This window comes from Camponotus floridanus, unplaced genomic scaffold, assembly GCF_003227725.1.
Source record: "Camponotus floridanus strain SB8 unplaced genomic scaffold, Cflo_v7.5 scaffold15, whole genome shotgun sequence".
NCBI classification, from domain to species: domain Eukaryota; kingdom Metazoa; phylum Arthropoda; class Insecta; order Hymenoptera; family Formicidae; genus Camponotus; species Camponotus floridanus.
Genome location: NW_020229270.1, coordinates 2,428,596 through 2,451,469, shown reverse-complemented (window position 1 = coordinate 2,451,469; position 22,874 = coordinate 2,428,596). Strand labels below are relative to the sequence as shown.

At 33.0% G+C, this 22,874-nt stretch overlaps 4 protein-coding genes and 1 pseudogene across 13 annotated transcripts; 4 read left to right on the top strand and 1 right to left on the bottom strand.

The window, feature by feature from the left end:
• Positions 1–27: 27 nt before the first annotated feature.
• On the top strand, positions 28–11,453 carry LOC105258597 (laccase-9). 6 transcript variants are annotated; one of them, XM_025406596.1, is made up of 10 exons: positions 28–240; positions 470–569; positions 1,968–2,076; positions 2,323–2,533; positions 3,245–3,411; positions 3,619–3,796; positions 9,772–10,164; positions 10,392–10,613; positions 10,762–10,980; positions 11,054–11,453. In XM_025406596.1, exons 1-10 carry the CDS (start codon positions 168–170, stop codon positions 11,221–11,223), a joined length of 1,842 nt encoding a protein of 613 aa, XP_025262381.1. In that variant the 5' UTR covers positions 28–167; the 3' UTR covers positions 11,224–11,453. The 6 variants fall into 6 exon arrangements, with proteins under 6 accessions (XP_025262381.1, XP_011268246.2, XP_025262382.1 ...); XM_011269944.3 differs by having other exon boundaries at positions 1,965–2,076; XM_025406597.1 differs by lacking the exon at positions 28–240 and having other exon boundaries at positions 414–569; positions 1,965–2,076.
• On the top strand, positions 5,011–7,951 carry LOC105258596. The gene is made up of 2 exons (XM_011269943.3): positions 5,011–5,723; positions 6,858–7,951. Exons 1-2 carry the CDS (start codon positions 5,343–5,345, stop codon positions 7,290–7,292), a joined length of 816 nt encoding a protein of 271 aa, XP_011268245.1. The 5' UTR covers positions 5,011–5,342; the 3' UTR covers positions 7,293–7,951.
• A 690-nt stretch (positions 11,454–12,143) lies between the features above and the next one.
• LOC112637274 lies at positions 12,144–15,562 on the top strand (annotated as a pseudogene).
• Positions 15,563–15,755: 193 nt separating this feature from the next.
• LOC105258621 (WD repeat-containing protein on Y chromosome) lies at positions 15,756–21,420 on the bottom strand. 4 transcript variants are annotated; one of them, XM_025406652.1, is made up of 19 exons: positions 21,386–21,420; positions 20,686–20,779; positions 20,513–20,617; positions 20,265–20,456; positions 19,886–19,997; positions 19,681–19,817; positions 19,400–19,594; positions 19,107–19,317; positions 18,821–19,026; positions 18,489–18,689; positions 18,111–18,355; positions 17,567–17,824; positions 17,402–17,485; positions 17,052–17,311; positions 16,654–16,894; positions 16,409–16,583; positions 16,118–16,312; positions 15,922–16,010; positions 15,756–15,837 (listed from the first exon to the last, which is right to left on the bottom strand). In XM_025406652.1, exons 2-19 carry the CDS (start codon positions 20,707–20,709, stop codon positions 15,768–15,770), a joined length of 3,000 nt encoding a protein of 999 aa, XP_025262437.1. In that variant the 5' UTR covers positions 20,710–20,779; positions 21,386–21,420; the 3' UTR covers positions 15,756–15,767. The 4 variants fall into 4 exon arrangements, with proteins under 4 accessions (XP_025262437.1, XP_025262438.1, XP_025262439.1 ...); XM_025406653.1 differs by lacking the exon at positions 21,386–21,420 and adding an exon at positions 21,072–21,101; XM_025406654.1 differs by lacking the exon at positions 21,386–21,420 and adding an exon at positions 20,845–20,849.
• LOC112637277 (tetratricopeptide repeat protein 8-like) lies at positions 21,141–22,030 on the top strand. Of its 2 annotated transcripts, XR_003122485.1 has the most exons (3): positions 21,141–21,336; positions 21,406–21,598; positions 21,694–22,030. XR_003122485.1 is itself a non-coding variant. In XM_025406658.1 (2 exons), exons 1-2 carry the CDS (start codon positions 21,517–21,519, stop codon positions 21,867–21,869), a joined length of 258 nt encoding a protein of 85 aa, XP_025262443.1. In that variant the 5' UTR covers positions 21,398–21,516; the 3' UTR covers positions 21,870–22,030. The 2 variants fall into 2 exon arrangements, 1 of the variants encoding a protein (XP_025262443.1); XM_025406658.1 differs by lacking the exon at positions 21,141–21,336 and having other exon boundaries at positions 21,398–21,598.
• Positions 22,031–22,874: the final 844 nt, after the last annotated feature.

Below are 22,874 nucleotides of genomic sequence, written 5' to 3'. Positions count from 1 at the left end.
CATTATAGCTTTCTTTCACTCACTCTTGCAATCTCTAACAGCAGTTCGAAAATTGTTCACTTCCTGAATCAGTCGGTTGGTTGTCGGCTTAGATCCGTGCAGAATCATTCAAGCCGTGTGTACGTAGACGTGCTTGGTATGGTACGACTCATGTATTCTGGGCAATCATGTATTTTCGCTATTCGATAGTTTTGATATTCGTTTCTTGTCCGATTTCGGTTTTGTGTTCTGGAACATCTGGTGAGTGAAATATTTTACGACAGCGTATATTATTTTCGCTGATTGTGTGTTTTGTAAAAGCAGTGTTTATCTTCGAAAAAATTTACTGTTTTATGTCATATTCTTCTGCACGCGAAATAGTACATTAATAAAGTTAATTTGATAAATTAATATATCTCTCGATGAATGAAATTTCTATTTAATACAAATGTTTAAATGAGTAAACAATTTTCTCATTTTCAAAAATCAGATGATGATCATGAATGCGTGCGTCCTTGTTCCGGCGAAATGTCTTCGAAAAAAACCTGCGTTTATAAGTTCTTCGTCACAGAATCGCACAGTGCAGTAAGGTGAGGTAGCATTACAATTTATTATATTTTTAAATTAACAAATATTTAATAATATTATTATACATATGTATAAGCAAAGGGAAAGAACATTTATAAATGAGAAAAAGTTTGAAACATATAACAGTGTAAATATGATGTAATGTTATAAAAAAAATATGCGATATAAAGTGAAATAAATGAAAAAAGAAGCAAGTTAGGAAGTTTTTGAATCAAGATAGTTCTGTAAATTTTTCTGGAACACAATAATAGCAAAATATTCTTCACTTTATTCGCGAATTGGAATGCAGCATTATAACGGTTAATATTCACGTTGAATGCATTCTGCACTTTGATGTGCAACAGGTTTCGACACAAGGTGTATTCCACTTTGATATGTATGTGTTACATACATTAACTGTACTGTAGGATCATGTAACGGTGTTATATATTTTGTGTAAATCTTTGCGATGCGCTCTTTTAACGGTAATTTCATGATTTTCTCCATAATTATTTTGAATAGATTACCGAGCTTGTTGATGTTTCAAATCAGCAATCAAATCTACTTTTCGATTTTTTTAAACATAGATCAAGTGTATCATAATTGAAAATATTAAATTTAATTTCTGAATATGTTTGTTTATTAAGTTTATGATGAAAAAATTATATATATTATCTGAAATCAAAATATTTTTCCATCTTTTGTATATATAATCTTATAATAATTTCTTATTATTTTTTATTGTAATATTCTTAAATTATTTAATTTATAAAATTCAAGATATTATTTACATGTAGAAAAAATTAATTTTATCTTATATCTCAAGAGAACAACACGATCGTCGTTTTCACTCGATATTTATCTCTGAATAGTTCATTCTTAGGGAAAACATCAAGAGTCATACTGATAAACAAGTGTATAATACACCTTTGATGATACTCTTTGCAGACTTTATATAGTTCTCGTAACTGAAATTTAAATGCGAGATAGGTATTGCATTGCACGTCACGTAGCGGTAAACAGGGAAACTATTGATTTAGCCGGAAAAATATCGTTTTGTCAAAAAGCTAACCTGAACATTTTCGTCATCTTTTCATTTTTTTTTGCTACATTTGGGTAATGTATTAACAATGAGTTTGCTCTTTCATCTTCCTATTTTCTCTTATTTTAATTATATTACATTTTTTTTACCCGATCCTATCATATCTTATTAATGTAAATTGTATCAGATATGAAATTTTATAAAAACTACAGTTAAAAAGATCTCGATGTTTTTATTTCTCTAATAAAAGTAAGAAATAGGTTATAGAAAATTTCATTGAATAAATATTTCGCGAAAAAATGTCAATATAATTTGTAAAAAAAGAAATCAAGAACAACTATCAGCATTATATCTAATATATTTTTAATGTAAATAGTAGTTCCTGTGACAAAATCGAGGACAAGGATGAAATTTCTACGTGTACAAATATTATCACACCAAAGAGCTTTTTGACAATTAACGGAAGAAGTCCGGGACCAGCTATACAAGTAAATATGAGTACGATTTTCTTGCACTATAAAGTATTTTTTTCTATGAATATCGACAAATTTCTGTGTTTAGTATATTCAATATACATTGTATATTCCTTTGAAATAGTATTAATTATTATAGTTATTATATCTTTTTTTAATATAATTAGTATTAATGATTAATTAGTATTGGTAGAAAAAATATGTATGCAACTTGTAAGAAAATTTCTCTCAAACGGTATATACATATATTTTGTACAATAGGTTTGTCTCGGTGACACAATAGAAGTTCTTATTTACAACAAATTAAAAAGCAGCGAGTTGACTTTCCATTGGCATGGAATCCGACAAAAAGATTTTAATTATATGGATGGTGTGTCTATGATAACGCAATGTCCTATTTTACCCTATAATGGTTTTCGTTATAAAATAAATCCCGAGAGTACAGGAACATATTTCTATCACGCTCACTCAGGTATGTGATGATGCAGACAATTATATATATGTATATCACATATATATTTTTTCTCTCGCATAAATATATTAATATACACGTTGTAATGTTTATCGAATTTTTATCTGTAAATGTGAACGCTACGTGAAATTATTACATGATTTGTATTAGCAAAAAGAATGATGAACGAAAATTCAGGTCGAAAGGAAAATTCTGCGCAAACTCGGATGTAATTTTGAATCGACTCGCTCGATTTTGATTCCAGTCTACATCATAGAACGTAGTTGCTTTATCCGGCGCTCGCATCAAGAATAACAAGATCAATAATATCCGTAGATTCGTGCAAGAACCGACTCGAGGGCAAGAACTCTTCTCATTGTTTCTTTATTACAAATAAAAATCGCGTACAGTTTTTGTATAACTCCATATTCTTTTTAAATATATCGCGAATAAAATATTGTGACTCGTCCAAGATCGTCTCGTGGGAAGAGTTTCGACAATAAAAAGGATATAGGGCAGGATACCAGATATAATTGACGCGATATGGGAAGTGATCCAGTTCAGTCTAGTCTCCGTAATATTTCCTTGCTTTGCATAAAAAAGCCTTTTCACGATTTCCGTTTAAATCCGAAGAATGCTGTGCCTTGAGACTCACGTAGAATTTTATAGCGCGATATAGTTCAAAAGAATCGTCAGTGAGAAAAATAAAATTAAGGGGAGGGGGATCTTTAGTCTCGCAGCAGGGAGACGGAGTGTACGGGTTGTTGACAGTTCGAGGACCACGTGATAATGCCAGTCTGGAAAGGATACTTGTATTGTCATCAAGGTCATCAACTCCACTGACACAACAAACACTCCTATATCCACCTACACCGGATAAGCTCCTCGTAAATGGTCAGGTATATATACTCTCCATCATTATCATTATTAAAAAAGAAAAGAATTTGCTCGTTTTTTCGATTCTAACTTGGCTCTGTCGGAATGTTTTAAAATAATTATAAACAGCATATGTGTTGTCTGCGATCGATATAATAATTTAGATTATGAAATAAAAATGTGCTATGAGAAGGATTTATATCTCGAGATGTACTTTGGGATTTTTACAGGTACGAGAGGTATTTGTGCGAGTGAGGCATGGATTTTCCTATTTATTACGTCTCATTAATGCCAATGTTTACAACTGTCCCATTTTACTATCCGCCCATGGACACTCGCTCCAAGTACTGGCTGCTGATGGCAACCCTGTACAATCGATGACCGGCACGCATGTCGTTTTATTCCCAGGTAGGTTTCACATCCTGTGTTGTTCTCCAACATTTATATCCAAACACTCTCTATAATGCGGTTTCAAGTCGGTACGGAAATGATTCCTGTTTCTTTATTAATATAATGCAAAATTGCATCGAGTTTGAATTTAATAAATTTTAATTGTGTATCTTAATATAGTCAATCTCTTTTATGATTTCATATGTAATAATTGTTTCATTACAATCGTCAATATATACGCCAATAATATACTTGAGTGATTAAATTTTATCTCTCAACTTAGATAATTTATAAAACTATTGTAATGTTCAATTAACGCACGTATGTATTGTATATATTGCACGTGCTAAACAAATGTTTGTGCTAGACTTCAAAATATAAAATATCATGTCTATATTCTAATGAAATTAGAACGTACTATTATACAAATAAATAGATAACATGCAAATAGTATCGTACGATATAAAATGCATTCTACAAATCAATAAATCAATAAATATACAATCGAACTTTATCGATTATAACATATAAAAATTGCGTCATATAAATATAAGTTTTACGAGCACAATATCTATATGATGTACTAGTAATTAATGCGAGAAATGGAGCATCATGTATGAGAGAAAGAAAGAGAAATACATTAATGTGGAGTCGGGCATACATACTTCGTGGGTATATGTGTGTGTGTGTGTGTGTGTGCGTGTGTGTAGATACATATGCATATTGCTCTCTCTCTTTCTTTCTCTCTCTCTCTCTCTCTCTCTGATTCCGATCAATCTCTTGCATACATACTCCATGAATTCACTCGTTTGTTTCATATATTTGGCTGGACTGAAAAAGAGAACGATAATCATAAAAAAAGGTTTCAGAGATATTTAGAATTATAACGTAAACAACATAGATTTAACTTCATTTATGACTAACTCATCACAAATAGCTGGAGATAATAAATAATGATGTGAGATAAAAAATATTCGTAATAATCCGAAGATGTGTACTTGATGTATTATTACTATTTAACTCTTAACACGACTTCTAGTGCACCGATGTTTTCAAGATTTAACGGAGCAAACAAAGAAAAGGATCCTAAGGGGTCGACGAGAAGAGAGAGCGGTACAGAGGGGCATCCGTAACAGCGAGAGAGGGAGATTTTCTCCCCTTCTGCCCCTTTCTCGCATCCTCTTCCTCTTTCTCTCTCTTTCATAACACAACGCTTGTATAAGAGCGACGTGGATGGTGAATCGCGGGAGGCGAGGCAATAGGAACGGACGACATTCGCGCAGACTCGGGCGTCTTCGTGCTCTCGCCAGGATTTCCGTAAAGAGAAATAAAGAAAGCAAGGTGGCCAAGCGCTCGTGAGCCCCGCGCAAAAATCATTAAAACGCGTGCTCGTTTCGCGGCTGCGGCTTTCGTCGTGTTGATTCTGCCCCGCAATTTATTAGCAGGCAACCGCCACCTCCGGTTGCCACCTCCGATCACCGCGCGCGTCTCTCGTTCACCCGCGCGCGCGTTTTCGCGCGCCGGAAACGCCGCGGAACACTTGAGGGACATCGCGTATCCTTACATGTACAGCCACGGAACTCTCTGGGAAGATTTGGGCGCATCTAGCGGGACGCGCATAGAATGGACGCGCGACAAGACTCTGGAGCTACTCCGCGAGTACCAACAACGACGTGTCCTCTGGGATTGGAACGCCCGGGGTTATCGGGATCGCGCGAAGCGCAAGCGGGCAATCCAGGAGCTCGCCGAGATCTTCCGCTGCAACACCCTCGAAGTTGAAAAGAAGATTACCAATCTCAAGTGCCAGTATTCCCGGGAGGTGCACAAAATTCAGGATAGCCGCAACACCGCCACCGGCCCGGACGTATACGTCTCCAAGTGGTTCGCCTTCAAGGCTATGCAGTTTCTGCAATTTGGCACGCGTAGATATAGCAAACGGAAGAAGGTAGGCGGAAGAGAAGAATATCTCTCTCTTTCTCTCGCATTCGTGATCTGTGCGCAAATGATTTTGAGGATCTTACCGACAATTCTGATGACAGATGACAGATGGAAACAGCTGATATTATTATAGAATTACCGTGATTTATTTTGTGTAAAGTTGTATGAGTTCTAAAATAATATATATATATACACATATATCTATATATATTCAGTTATATTCTATTTAAAAGAGAGAAAGACAGAGAACATATAACAATTATATGTTAGCCTGAGAGACTTATGCATGTTTGTTTAGAAATTTTTCAATAAAGACGAATTAATTTTCTTTTAGTTGTGGCAAATAATTTGCAATCTTTTCTCAATTAATCGCTAGTTAATTCAAATTTTCTAAATGTAATTTTTGTTTTTGATTTTTAAAAACATCGTGTATGATTTGCGATTATTGACGTGTAGAATTTTTTCAACTAATAGGATATAATGAGTACAATTCTCGTTCTAAAGAAAAAATAGCGCGATGCGTCGCTGATCGAGATAATGACTTCATTGACTCGTAGCGACATATAATCATCCGCTTCCCAGCAAAAGTTTGAGTCGACTTTTGTTTATGTTTGACTTGATCCGTTTTGTGATCCGTTTAATTTCGATTTAGTTATGTTTAATTTCGATGCACGCACGGAAGATCAATAATAATAACGCGCAACATTTTTATGCGCCAACATCGACAACATGAAGATGATGGATCTCAAGTAATTCTTCTCTATTTGATATTCGAAAGTCATTGTATTTTCCTAAGAAGACAGTTACGATTTTTATAATGTCATAATTGAATTGTAATAAATATTTTCTACGCTATAATAATTATCGTAATAGCAATGTAACTCCCACGTTTTATGCGAGGAAAAATAAATGCACGTGAAAGTTTCAACAGCGGTCTTTGGAGATTAACGCGTGAGATTAAATTCGAGTCGTGCGAATGCGGCATTAATTAAATTCTAAACTTTCATTATCCAAATATAGTAAATAATAGTAAATATAGTAAATAATTAAAGAAAATTACAAGAGAGTGTAAAGCGTTCTTTCTGTCGCTATTGTCAAAACGCGATAAAATTCCTGATCCAGCTTGATCCCTTTTTCGCAGAAAATCGAGGAAGAATCGAAACTACAGGAAGAGTACATTGTGAGTGACATCGATCCGGAGAGCATAACGTTCATAGACAGCAATGAAGAGACAAATGGCTCCGGTACCGGTTCCTTCAACGCTTCGTTGAGTGAGGACGCCGAGGAGTCCTCGTCGTCCAGTCTAAAAGCAATGGAATTGTACAATTGCTCTTTGCCAAGCCATGACAGTTTGCCGATCGATCTCGACGAGGTCGAACGGATGAAACTTGAGGTCGGCGAAACAGATGAGAAGGAACGGAGAAAGACGAAGAAGGAATTTGCCAAGTTCGGTGAAAGTATCGCCCTGCAGCTCGCTGAGATTCCCGACTCGTACTCAAGATCGGTTGCCAAGCTTAGGATCAATCAGATCCTCTTCGAGGCGGAGATCGGAGTTTACGCGCAAACACGTCGCTAATGAGCCGGTTGTAACGGAAGAAACCATTGACACAGGAAGATAACGCGCGACACTCATCGTAATTCGTAGCGTTTCGTTAGCTAACATCGCTATATCGAATTATCTTTGCAATAAACGAGTCGCGACTCGCTCTTGTCTGAGTAGACTTCGATATTAAAAGAAAGACGTTAGCTGAATGAAAAAAATCATTCTATAAGAAAGACTATAAGAATAGAGTGTGCCGCGGTGAAATAACTATCCATGTATCCCATTTCCGCTTTCACATATTCCACGTATTCTGCTTCCAAGCCTCCAAAAATTACAAGCTATAATTTTTAAATAGAAAAAGAAAAAAAGAGACAGCGAGAGATAGAATTTAAATTATTTTAAATATTACGCATCTCTCTTAAATTCGCACAGAGAAATCAAATGTGATTATCGCGTATAACATAGAAGTCAATGCGAATGCTTTTAATTTTCATAATCACATTGTCGCGGCTATTTTATTATTAATCGATTTAAATGATTCTAAAGACTGAGTCAATCAAGATTTTATAATGGCAATTTTTTTTTAAATATTTGGACGAGATATGTCGATATTAAATAGATTGATTGTTCTCTGAAACTAAGCAACCTTCTAAGTTAAGCACAAGTATATACACAAAATTTCTATTTTTCTCGATTCAATTTTGCAAATAAAATGTAAAAAAAATTGTGTCAAATAATATGTTTTTGTTTTTAATTAGATTCAGGTTGCTCGCATTGTCCACATTAACTTTAATTAATTTAAATTTCACTTTTAATAATAATGCAATAATAATGCGAGAAGAATGCAATACAATTCAGAATAATTAGCAGAAAAAAATTTTCATATTTCTTTCAATTTTTGAGAAAAGTCCTGATAATATGACCGAGATGTGAATCGATATGAGGTATTTTTTATTTGTAATCACCGCCATATAATGCATTATTGTATAACACGCATGCAATTGCTATAACTTTTTATAAATAAATATTAAATATCGATATAGATTAATAAATGTAGTTATTTTTCCTTAATATTAAGATTTAAGTATTCATGATAATCGAGTCAAGGATATGATAGCGGTGATTACAATGATTGATCTAGAATGCAATTTTATTCCGATAAATACTTTTATCAATCTTACATCTAAATACTGAAGTGAATTATTATACTAGCGAGTTAAACGTGTCTCCTAATAATATCTCCTAATAATATCTCTGTGTATTGCCATTTCATTATTTAAAATACTAAAATACTAAATCCTATTGAATTGCCCAATATGTCCTCATTAATCATCTTGAAATGTTTACGCGAAATAAACAAATTAAATGTGCTCATATGTTTAATAATAAGCATATAGCATCTACTGGTTGAAGTCCGTCAGAAATTAATAGCGAGTAAGTTGTAAACATTTATTAATATAAATGTAATATTATGTCCGTGGCTGACGGTAAAGCTTTTGAAGGATTCTCCACTTAGAAGATTGGAATTTATGCATCAGTTGAAAACCTTTTTTTCACAAAATATATTCTAGTAAAGATATAATACAAAGCTTTTGGCTTATTTGTATATTTTAAAATTTTCAATGCGTCATTATAGGTTGATTTTTCAAACAATCGATTGATACCGTCGTTTCATTTTATATATTCTTTTTTTTATATATTCTTCTTTTATATATTCTTTTATATATTTATTTTTCAATAAGAAAAGAGATGTAGTGACTCTAATGTCACGTATCGTATTCTATTTCTTATTTTATATCTTACAATATTAATATTTTATATCTTACATTACAATATTACACTGATTCGACTCTTTCTCGCTAATCATCCGTACATTTGATCATGTTTCTTAGGACTTAGAACTTAACCATAAGCTGTTTTTTGGTTTATCACAACTCATTTAGAACAATCATTTATAACATTTAATATATATTGAATTATACGACAGTACATACAAAAAAATCAAAAGTAAAATTTATGACAAGTAATTTAATGAAACTAAATAATTTAAAATCCAAAAGAGAATTCATTAAAATATATAAACTCAATAGCAGCCTTGTATGTATATGACTGTCTTTTTCTTCTAGCGTTAACTTCTAGCGTTAACTTAAATGAATTCAATGTATGTCAATGCGTTTTTCTTCTAAAAAGATCTTTAATAATTATCTAGATATATATTTTATAAAAATTTTATTATATCCGTTGAAATTATACACTTGTACATCCGTTGAATTTGTACACTTGTTCAATAAAAATTATAGCATTAATGTTATTATCATTAATATTGCTTCTTTGATGTTCATAATTATTCTTTAAGATTCACTGTGTTTTGATAGAAAATGTAAATTGTAACTAATTATATTTAATGAAATTCTCGTTAAGAAAGAAAATAATTTTATATTATTAATCATACATAAAATAAAGCGCAAAGGATTATATAGTGTATAAATTATAGCATTAAATTTCTTTTCAGGGGAAAGACTTGACTGTATTCTAAATGCGGAGCAGACGATCGGCAAGTATGCCTTCGACATTCAGGGTCTTCAAGATTGTCGTAATTTGCGTCACGAGGCATATATTTTTTACGAGAATACCAGATTGGATTCATATACGATAAAGACTGGTGACAGCCTCAATGAACAAGCATTTAAGATAATTGAAAATGGTCATCATTGTCATAAAATATCGAAAAATATCATTTGTTCATTGGATCTGAAGAATACAAAATTATCGCAATTGGCAGAAAAAGCCGATGAAACAATTTATGTGCCTTTCGACACGAATATTTTTTCACTCGTTACAGATGAGATGACAGACAATTCTTATGATACTTACAAAACAATGAAACACTATCCAGCTTATTTGAGTAAGGAAATTTTTATATCTTGTATTTCTTAAAATTAAAATTTTGCTCATTTAATGATGTAACATTTTCTTTACTCGTTAAATCATTATTAAAAAAGAGGAATTATAAAATAAATATAATCGTATTGTGTATATATACAGGAACAGGAATGCCTTATTGGCGTTTATATTTTCCTTCTAGAAAGATATAACATTTTCATCATTATCACGTATCAAGGAAAATTTCAGGCTTAGAGAAAGGCGCAAGGAAGGTATCGCAGATTAATGGCATGTCTTTCAAGTATCCATCATCTCCGTTATTATCGCAATCGGAAAATACTTTGGAAGAGTCGATTTGCACCCTTGACAAACGTTCTAGCAATTGCGCCGATACGTCATTGTTTTGCGAATGTTTGCAAATAGTTCAAGTTTCACCACGGAAAACAGTCGAGATTGTATTAATAGACGAAGGTAATATACTACCGTGCGCTGCGAGATAATTGACATTCTTTTCTTTTTCGTAAAAAATCAATCTCTTTAATATTAATATATAAATTGCTTCTTAGATTAAAAATTTTTTAGAATAAAGCCAATCGTATATAGATCATATTTTCCCCAGGTGTTGGAGACGACGTATCCCATACGTTTCATCTACACGGTTATAATGTTAGTATCGTAGGCCAAGAGAGTTTCAAACGACCTATTACCAAAGATGAAATTATATCCTTGGATCGTGATAAAAAAATTCATCGAAATCTTGTGAATCCAGTACGAAAAGATACTTTTGTCGTACCGAACAAGGGCTATGTTATTCTTCGTTTTTACACCGACAATTTAGGTATAAATTATACATCTCTTACATATATATCATAAATCTATGCATAAACAACCTTAATTTTTGTATTTTTCAGGCTATTGGTTATGGGAAGCGAGAAGTACTGCTATACATCCTCAATTACTCGGGTCTGGAATGCAATTCGTAATGAAAGTGGGATTCGATCGAAATTTGCCTCTTGTGCCGATCGACTTTCCAAGTTGCGGCAATTACAAAGGCATGAAGTTTGTAATCGAAAATATTTAATCATAAATATTTTTAATATTTTCCTACATGTAGCACTATATGACACATAAAATATCACATATAGTACATCAAATATAATCTTTGAGTCAGAGGAAGGTTGCCCGATATATACCGGACATTGCTCATTATCAGGCAGAATATATTGAATATATTAATTGAAAATAAATTTGTTGTATGAATATGTAAATTCGTCCTACAAAATGTACTAATATAATTAAATTTAATAATAATTAAATTTGCTACACAGAATGTTAATTTATTCAATAAATAAATAATAAATATTCTTTCTTTAAAAATTATTAATAATCCTAAAAATAAATAAAAAAATAATGAATCATTTCTCTCTGCGAGGTATTTAACAAAGGAAGATTTATCAAATAAAGTTCATTTAATCAATGTAATTCATTAGACAAATATGTTTGTAAGGTCCGGTTTCACCAACGTGATTTAATCTAATCGGTCGATTAAATTGGTCACCAGAATTGCCAATAACAAGACTTTAAAAACGAACGTGTTCCTAATCTATTCTTGTCGCGTATACGCAAGCATTATAACCGTGAAAGTGGGAATAAGGGTTGAATTATCATATAAAATGAATTATATATTTGATATAATTAATAATTACGAGAATATTAACAACGTTCCGATCAGTTTTATTATGTTCAGCAGTTGGCAACTCTGACAGTTAATCGACCGATTAGATTAAATCACGTTGGTGAAACCGGGCCTAACCTACGCGGCTAGTAATATGTATAGTTACTTGGTTACAAATCTAGGGAGTGCACATGACATGTCAATTTAATGAACGATGCTGATTGGATGAATCATATTCGAGAGCAACCGAAACACGAACATACCGCGATTGAAGGCAGATATAGATGTCGCTCCAACGATCCTGGTCCTGATTCAAATCAAATAGAAAAGTCGTTACCTTTTCCTTCGGTTGAAGATCCTGCATGTGTCTTGGACGAGCCCGCCAAGAAGTGACTCAATGTGTAATGTTTGGCTTTTGATTTCGTGTCCGAAAATTCCATTCTCACTCTCTCATGATGAATATTAAATCCAAGGATGAGATCCGAGATATAATTAGGAAGGATCTTTTAGATATTCACAATCGTGGCGTGGAACTACGAAAGCATCTCGATGAGAATTTCGATGATAGTTTGGCTTATTTGCGAGCATTGGCTTCTCAATTGTCAAAACCTTCATCTGGCCCGCTTGTCGCTAAGACCCCAAAGATAACGCGGAAGAGAGCAGTTCAACGTATTGAAACAATACCAGAAGATGAGGTACTTCATCAAGATAATATTTCCTCAGCGGAGTCTCTTCAGTCTATTAATGAGAAAAAACACAAAATAAGCGAACATGGCGCTAGAGTAAAGAGAAGTGCATCAAAAAGAGCAGCGGATAAAATCAAAAAACAATGTTCTATTTCTCTCGCCGGTAAACTACAACCTGATGATAATGTCTGTACAAAGAAGGTAATAGTAATATTTTTTATATCTTTGTGTGTATGATTACTAAATTATATATAAAAAATTGTATATATATAATGATTTTATGGGTTTTATAGATAAAGAGAGAAAGTCAAGTTAAGAGAAAAAAATCTGTGAGTAGTTCGGATGAAGAGGATAGTAAGAGTAGTTCTAAGTATAGTAAAGTAGATGATAATCTAAGGAAAAAATCTGAACAAGTTGATCAACAACCTATTGTGGCTCTTACAAAAATTAAACAGATTGAAAGGATTGAAGAAAAGAATATTTCTGAATCGTCAAGATCAGTACGTTTAGATGATATTGATGAAGCATCTATGTATGAAGATGCAATTGGAAAACCTGTTCCAGTTATGAGTTCAACTATAAAGTCTAGTTCTTTTCTGCCTGGAAAAGTAATGGACACTATTGTGGTATTAGAACGTTTGTCACAACCGAAATTAAATGAAACAGTAGTAATACAAAAGTCACAAAATTCAAAAACTAGACAATCAGAAGAAAGAATAAGTAGGGATAGCTTACAATCAAATGAGCAAAATATACAATATAACAATTATAATGAATTAATGACAGATGATGAATCATCACCAGAATTAAAAAAACGAAAGAAGCAGAATGCTAAGGAGAAAAAATATATGATATCAACATCTAGCGAGGATGAAATTCCTAATACACCAATGAAAACACTTTTTAAAAACATGGTTACATCCACAGTCGCACACGAATCTAAACATGGATACAAAACGAGTGCATTATTTAGTCCTTATGCAAAAGAGTCTGTAAAGAAGCGTGTTGAAGCTTTTGAGCAAGCAGTAATGTATAGTCCCAAGTCAGTCGATGTAGACATTCCAACTAGAGTAACTAGAACAAAAACTCGTGCAATGATTGCTGCGGAGACTGAGGCTGAAATGAGAAATACAGAGAAAAATATTGCACAAATGTTAGCTCGTAAGTCGCTTGCAAAAGCAAAGAGAATTTCATTAGCAAAACAAAAGAAAGGCAATGAAGAATTTAAAGAGGTAAAAGCATACATCTATACTTAATTTTATCTTATAATTATTTATATTACTTTCATTTATATCATGACAAATTTTTCTTGCATTTGTCACTGATATTTTCCATTAATAATGAATTTTTTCTTTCAGAATACAGAACAAATGTCAGAACAAATTGTTAAATCATTGTTGAATGATAAACCAAATCTAAAGCAAACTCAACTGCAAAAAGTGACACCTTTAAGCAAGACAAAAATAATCCAGCCTTTAATGTCTGGAAATCGTATTCACACTCCTTCACATGCTCAGAATCTTTTAAATGTGAGACTAGTTTACAATTCTATTACACTAAAATATTTATCATTTATACATAGACATTATATACATTATATACATTTTATACATAGACTTATATACATATATTTTGATTTTAGTATCCGAAAACATTAACTGCTTCTCGTACGAATATTGTTAGTAACATCGATTCCTTTATTCAACCTCCAAAAAGTATTAGTAAAGCTAATTCAATAGAGAAATTAGAAAAATTAGAGGATAAAAGACGGCACGAGGAAGATGCGAGAAAGAAGAGAGAGGAAACCTTGAGATTACTTACAGAAGAAAAGAAAAGGTATATAAGAATTTTGTAATGCATAAAATATAATACAATTGTTAATTATATTTTACGTTTATTTTAAATTTAGAAAGCGAGAAGAGAAAGAATTAAAAAACAAATTAGCAAGAGAAGCTAAGGAAAAACAAGAATTGGAAAAACGACAGAAAGCTGAAAAAGAAAGAGAAGAAAGGGCAAAACTAGCACTTTTGATGCAAGAAAAGCAACGCGAAGAATTGGAGAAGAAGCGTCTTGCACAATTGCAGCGAGCGCAAGAGAAGGAAGAACGTCGCAAACTGGAAGAGCAACAAAGATTACAGAAACTGCAAGAACAAGAGGAAACGGAACGTTTGCTTGCCGAGCAAAACGTCGACAAGAGCGAGGAAGAGAAGGAGAGCCAACTGGAGGCAACCGTCGAGAACAGCTGAGAAATAAGAAGCGGAAGCGAGAGCCAGCTGCTGAGGCATTAAAACAAAAACATCAGATGATTGCCGCTCAAGTTAAAGTGAGAACATATATTTTTTAAATCAAAGAAGACTCTGTTTATGCATTGATATAATTAAACAGTTCTATTGATATTTAATGATTTTTTAATTTTTTTTAGTATAACCAGTATAAACAAGCCAATAATAAAAATCAAGGTGTGACACATTATGTATTGGATAGTGATCCTGATGATGATGAATCAGATGATGAAAGTAGACCGAAACATGAGATACCTTATTGGGCACAGCGTATGTATTTTCTTTTTAGTATTTTATAAAAATTATTGTTTAAATAAAAATAAAATAAAATATGTATATATCTATCTGGGAGAAAACTTATATATTTCTTTTTTAATTCGCAGCGCAAATCCGTAAAACGCAACTTGCGATACAACGACACATTCCGCAGGAAATTGTTTATAAATTTTTCGATACTCGTAAGTGTACGCCAAATTTAGCTGAAATGTTTACTGGTATAGATAGAAAAAAATTAGCACGTACGTCTAGTGCAATCTGGAAAACACCACCGCGTTTTTCCATGATGGAAGCGGAATAAATCATAATTAAATCTAAGGTACTATTACATCTATGTGAAAAACATGAGGGCAAATTGTTCATTGTTATATCTTGATGTTCATAGAGTGACAATAATGTATGTATTTTTATAATTTGATAATTCATAATTTCCATTATTTATATACCAGTCATTATATATATTGTATTCGATAAAAAGAAATTAAAGCCTGTAATATTATATAGACAATGTAACTAGTACGTAATGAATGTATCAAAATATTTTTCTATATATTTGTAAGTCACTAATCTGAATAATAATCTAAATTAATTTTTTAATTCAAAACATATTAAATAATGATCTAAATTAATAATTAGATTCTTGTAAATTATATATTCATTTTGTAAGTTTTACAAATTTTTATTATGATGAATCAATCTTATGAGATTAATTTGCTGAAACTTTCCTAGTAGGCAAACGTAGAGGTTTCATTGCTCTCCTTAAGTACACTTTTTTACTGAAATTAAAAATAATTTTTTTAAATATTGGACAAATATTTTGGATTATACTTGTCCAATAAATTTGAATTAAATATCCATACATAAGTTCCATTTTCTGTCCTAGTAAAAGTGTCTTTTGCGCTTCTACAGGTTTTAAAGAGTATGTTGATAAATGTGTATAAATTGGTATCTACAAATGCACAAAATAACTATAAATTAAAAAATTTTATGAATATATATATTACAAAAATATATAAATATGCAGTAAAATGTATATCAAAACATATATGTACTCACATATGGCAAGGTATTGTCTAATCTGAACTGTTCTTGATACGTTTTGCTAGGTTCTGATTTGTAATAATTTACAATCATTGAACTATCTAATGCCTTTCCATATAGTATGTGTCGTTTTTCGTGGAGAATTTCTTTCGGGATATCGATCTTGTCTTCGATCTCTGTTTGTACTCGTCTCATACCACCATAAAGTACCTTTGCATCACAAATATATATATATATATATATATATATATATATATATATATATATATATATTTGCAATGTGTATGTGTAAATTTTTTATTTTACTTTCAAAGTGGTGAAACTGGCAAATCGCTTAATATCCGCTGGAAGTTTATAATCCTCAAAATATTTCTGTACGGGTATAGTGGGTAAAATTGGGTACCAATCTCTGAACGTGCCGAGTGTTGATATATAACGACCACCGAAACTCCATAATCGTACGGTACGATCCGCACTACCACTGTTAATTCAATCAAATCAGATTTACCAAAACATACCCAATATTGTCAATATTTTTATAGTGCACACACCTGACTATTATTCGCGCACTAAAAATAATTTGAAGAGAAGTGATCCCTCGCATATGACCACGTACAGACGATAACAGAAGGGGCAGCGCCTGCTTTCGCACCGCTCTTTTCGCTCTTCCATTTATTCTATCTTTCCACAAGAACGGAAATTCTAATCTTAACAGAGGCATACATATTTTCGGCGGATTTGGTAGCATGTAATTCGAGAGGAGCCAAACTTTTATATAGCCTATGCTGTGTCCTTCAAAGAAACGTTCAAGAAAAATAAAATTATTACAATTATTATAAACATTTGAGGAAAAATTCTGATACTCAAAGCGCAGAAAGTTTAGGACTTTTATTCAAAAAAATATTTGAATTCTTAAGTCAGTTTCTTGAGAAGAAAAAAAAGAGAAAACCTGTTACGAGAAACTGATTTTCAGGATCGGTAGTTAAAGAAGTCGCGCAATCGTCCATAGCGTGGGTGACCGTAAAGGCTCCTAAAAATCCTGCCGCTGGATGATGTGTCCATACTTGCACTAAACCGGAATCGAGAGCTACTAATATCGTACCGACGTTTGGTTTTACTTCTCGCGCGGTCAGAAAAATTATCGCGCGTACTGCCGTAGTGCGGATTATATTTAATGCTGATTCTTGATGGGCGCACGGAGTTAATTTTCTGTTTCGCGAGAAATGTATATATATATGTAGTTTAGAATTTATACGTAACAAATATCTCTTATAACTATAAACAAATAATAAAATTTACTTAATTTGCTGATTTATAGATCTGTCCATCTCATTAGATCGTATGAACGCTTCGTGCACATTTATCTCTCTCGTTACAATATGTCTATTAAATCAATTAGCATGTTACCTCTGTTCTTTTGTGTCAATTATTACTTATGACAATATCAATTAGCATTCTTACTACCTTTTGCTAACATCGATCACTTGATACTTCCTGAAAGGTTGACCCGTTTCAAGTCTCCAGAGAATTAATTCTCCATTGTATGTTCCGGTGGCAAGCAGTTGAGGGAATTTCGCAGCTGAGCATAGAATGTCGTCAGTGTGACTGGTCGTCCAATTTTTTTTATATAAATCAGACTCGAAAGCTGCCAATTCTGTAACTAGTTTGTTCCAACCGCAGCATAGGATTCGATTTTCATACCAAACAATGCTAGTTATTTCACTGTACATAAGAAATAGGAACAAGATAAAATGACAATTTATTATTTTAAAATGTTATATGTAAAGCATTTATAGTTTGTGTAACTATTTAATGTTGTGTATTTCGTTTCTACTATAATATACAAATAGAAAACTTTCGTGAAGAAGACTATTGTGTATAATATATTTTAAAAAGTTAGTGTATAAATAATTCTCTTAAATAGTTTTATAGTTTTAATATCTTTTATACAAATTTAATCTCAAGTATCAATATTTGTAGAAGCTATTATTTAATATTCATTATATACCATTGATAATTGATCATTATGTTGCGTATACAAACACCGGTATTGAAATTCCACATTTTCAGTGATCCATCTCTAGCACCAGTGATTAAAAATTGTTCGGAATTGTCGAAACAGGCCGCTGTGATCTCGATATCAACGTGTTGTCCGTATCGAATAATACTATGAGCGTGCGTAATCAAACGTAAACGACGTCCAGACCAAGGATCCCAAACAATGATACACGAATCTAATCCAGTAGAAATAATCTGCGTGAATTAATATAGAATTATATACAATATTAATAATTATGATATAGATTAATAAGGAATATAATCATTTTTTATAAAAGTAATTAAGATATAAGTAATTTACTTTTAGATAAGTATAAAAATCTCTCACCACGCGAAAGAGCTGATTGTAAAGTACGCAGCTAACACCTTTGGTGTGTGTGTAACCATCCGAAGTTTCTTCGTTAATTACATGCTCGCAAACAAGAACGGCGATCATCATACTGGCAATAATCATCGTACGAGCTAAGGTATTGAATACTATGGTCATCGGAGCATATTCGCTTAGTTCTCTGGGTAATTTGTTGTACGTCTGTTTGAGAAAAAATATTTTCTATTATTATATATATAAAATTATTATAACAAATTTTTTGTACTTCTGCAGAATAGAGTATAGGAGCAGAAGAAAAATATTGTAATCGATAATTGTAATTTCACAACGACCTGAATGCAATTTTGAACCGGGACATCCCACACTTTTATGCATCTATCCTTTGACAAGGAATAAATACGTTTGCCAGTATCTATTACAACGACTGCACAGATAGTTGAATGGTGTCCCGGAAATACAGCGTTCGTCTTCTCAGGACTGAAGGGATTCCAAACGCGAACCACACAATCTGGTCCACCCGTTACTAGGGTACGACTCTCTGATAAAGGAAAAATAATGACGCTTCAAAATGAATGAATCGATTATGAGATGCGCTAAGTCGTAAAGTAACAAGAAAACCTTCGCAGAGCGCGAAACATGATATTCCTATGGGAACTTGGAACTTATATTGCATTCTCGTTGCGGTCGCATCGAAAACACATAGAGAACAATCAGAGCATTGACTGCTCGATATGAAAATTCGTAGGCTCTCATAATAAGCCACTTGGCTCGTCCAATTCGTGTGTATGTTCTTAAATCTCTCCGTGATTTCAAATCCTTCCAACTCTCCCTAATTATAATAATTTTTTCTTAATATATGTGTTCCAAGTGTACACATCTAATATATATATTTTATTACAATTCTTCTATACTTTCACGATGTCGTCGTAACGAAGAATAATTGTGTCACGAGTGGTGAGCTGCTTGAAAGGTCCTTTATCCGTGGGATTAAACGACACGATTATGACAGATCCACTTGTATCACCCAGGACAATGTAAGAATTCTCTTTAATGTTTGTACTGAAGTAATAGTGCATACAAACTACAGCGTGTTCCAAACTGGAGATCTAAAAATATAACGCGTGCAATTAATTAAAACTACTTTGGATTAACATTTTCGATGTTCCATAAAATCTATATCTATCGTTCCTACCAATACTCGAAGATCAAATTTCTTCGCTGCGACGTCATAAAATCTCAAATCGCATTCCGTCGAACTCGTGCAAACTATCTGAACATCCGGTAGCACAATCATATCGGTTATAACGGTGGATTGCACCTTTAAGTATGCTAAAAAAAATATAAGTGCGAAGAAAGTATCGGACGAAGAAAGGAGAGATACTTGAAGATATACTAACGATTCTTGGATTGCACAGTGCGCTCATATTCGAGATCTAACGACCAATAATTAATCACCCCATCTTGGCTTACAGTTAGATAACAACCCCTGCGAAAACTTGTACTTCTGTCCTAAAGATTAATATAATAAATCTCTGTGAGATGACTGTAATAAATAAATAATAGTTTGCGAAAGATGCATATTGATGCACAAATCAATCATTTTTTTTTTCGTTTTTTATTGAAAGAAACTAAAATTTTAATACACACACATGTCGCAGATTATAAAAAAACTATCTCTTGATACAATAATGAGCACTCTTTTTTTATTTTCTGACGAAACGAGACATGATTGATTTGCACATCAAACTCTGATAGTAAATATATCGGTAGATATACCGGTAAAACGTCTGGGCAAAATGTAATTCTGCATACAGGAGTGCGATGACGCGTTCTTAATAATCGTGGTAAATCTGTTAATGGCATTTCCAACATCTGTGATTTCACAGTGGTATCTATGTCTCGAAATTCTATCAATAAATAGGAAATGAATTCGTTCCACGTTACTTTACCATCGAGTCTTACATCTATCTGAAATTGACAATTATATGAAATTTTAGAAACAATTAAAGTAACAATTAACTAACTTTCTTGAAAAGAACTTGAAATTCATCCTGCGGTATTTTTATCTCGAGAATGTCTTGGAAAGCGTCGTATAGTTGAGAAGAATCCATTTCTTTATTTTCTGTCATCTAAGTGCAAACAATATATATTCTGATAAAATAATATAAAAAAAGCGCTTAATATGTATAATGCGTACCAAAAAAGCATTATGTAAATGCATCAAAGATTGTTCGGTACATTGCTCTTGTATATTTTTCTTCTCGAAATATCGTTCGAATTCTTCTCGTATACTACAACAATAATTATATATTTATAAATTGCGTTACGAATTATAACTGATTATTTTTTCTCTAACCTTGGGTGATTTTTACCAACAAATGCCATTGCAATTTTCTAATAAATAAAAATATCATGACTTTTAATAGCTCAAAATCATGTTAGAAAATCAAGGTATATTTACATCAATTTTGTTCATTTATATTTACAATAAAGAGAAAATGTCAAAAATTATATCGTGTCTCACATGATTAAGAACAAATACCAATCATATACTGTTATACTAATTGATTATTTCTGTTGTACCGTTGAAAAAAGAAGTAATGCAAGGAAGGAATAATCGATAAATCTCCGCTTATATATGTACATAGATATATGCGACGTATAAGACTCGAAGCATAAGAGTAACACTGTGTAATCGGATCAATGTGGCGAAGCTAATGTTTGCTCCGACATTTACAATATATTGAATATGGAGTTGTTTCAAGCTTTAAGCTTATTCAATCGGCAGAAATACGAGGCGTGCGTTACGATATGCACCGATTTGTTGAGAAAAAATCCACTGGATCAGGTATACATTTTCTTTCATATGCAGAGAATAGTAATTATTTTTGAATCACCATGAAACTTGGGTTGCCAGGCTGTGTGGGTCTTGAAAATGCGTGCCTTAATATTGCAAGTCTAAGTAGATGACATTGAAGGCGAGGAGGAGGGAATTGCGGAAACTCTGTTAGACAATTATGCGATATCAATGATGCCACGGCCAGGAACTTCATTGAAAAATCCCGGTACCAGTTACACCGGTCAAGGAGTACGACCTAAATCTCAATCCGGTTTGTTATAGCTCGCCTGAAAAATGTCAATTCGGATTTTTAGTCTAAGTAGATTATAATATATGTAAATAAAATATGGTATTTTTATTCTAAAGATAGACCTGTTACCGGGGTAATGCGACCCGCCACTCAGGCAGCGATGTCCCAATCGATTGAACAAGCATTGAAAACACCGAGGACAGCAATGACTGCCAGGCCGATTACAGCGAGCTCAGGACGTAGTGTTAGATGGATATATACAATGCATTCATGCATATGTATTAAATATTAAGAGAAAATTGAATCTTGAAATTGTGAATCTTCGTCTTTTAAGACTTGGTACTGCATCGATGCTGACGAAGCCGGATGGGCCCTTTATCCAGTTATCGCGCTTGAATATAACTAAATATGCTAATTAACAAAGCATAGCGAAACCGATTTAATCAATGTAATTCATTAGCATGGACGTAAGAAATACTGGACAGAGCATAAAGTACTCTTTTAGACGAGGGGAGTGAAATCTGAGGGGTTTATTGTCGCGGCCATCTTAGATGCATCAGATTTAGCGTCTATTTTTACGTCGCACGGACGTAAATCGAATAAAATATGAGAGATTCCGTGAAATCATCTATCATCTGAAATCGCTGTGTTATTCCGAATCATTTTTGAATATTAAGAAATTCAAAAATATCACACTCCATGAAATTAATATCCGTCGCCATCTTACATGCCTCATATTCCGTTGCCAGTAGACATTTCTTTCCCTTCACCCCCGCAGCAATACACTCTGTCCAGTATTTCTTACGTCCATGCTCATAATGAACAGCAAATCGAAAGATGAGATCCGAAATATAATTACAAAAGATCTTTCAAGTATTTACAATCGTAGCGTAGAACTACAAAAGTATCTCGATAAGAATTTCGATGATAACATGATAAGAAAACTAGCATCTACGAGCCACAGCGGATGGTAAATGCCTGAAAAATTCTTTTTAATTGTACGCGAAATTTTTTAAACGAAAAACACGGCATATGCATATATTTTACTTGGTGCATTTAACCAAGATATAGATTCTCATTTTTGAGAAATTCTATAGAACCCTCTTTACCCCCCTGAAGAGAGGTAGACGAGAAAAATATCGGGGCGAAGTCGCTGAATCGGGAATCGAACCCGAGTCTTTCGCTTGCCGGGCGACTGCTCTTACCACTGAGCTATTCAGCCCCACACCGATACTACCCTCGTCTATTTGTTTATAACTATGGAAAATGAAACGCGATCATTTCAGCTAGCGCGTGA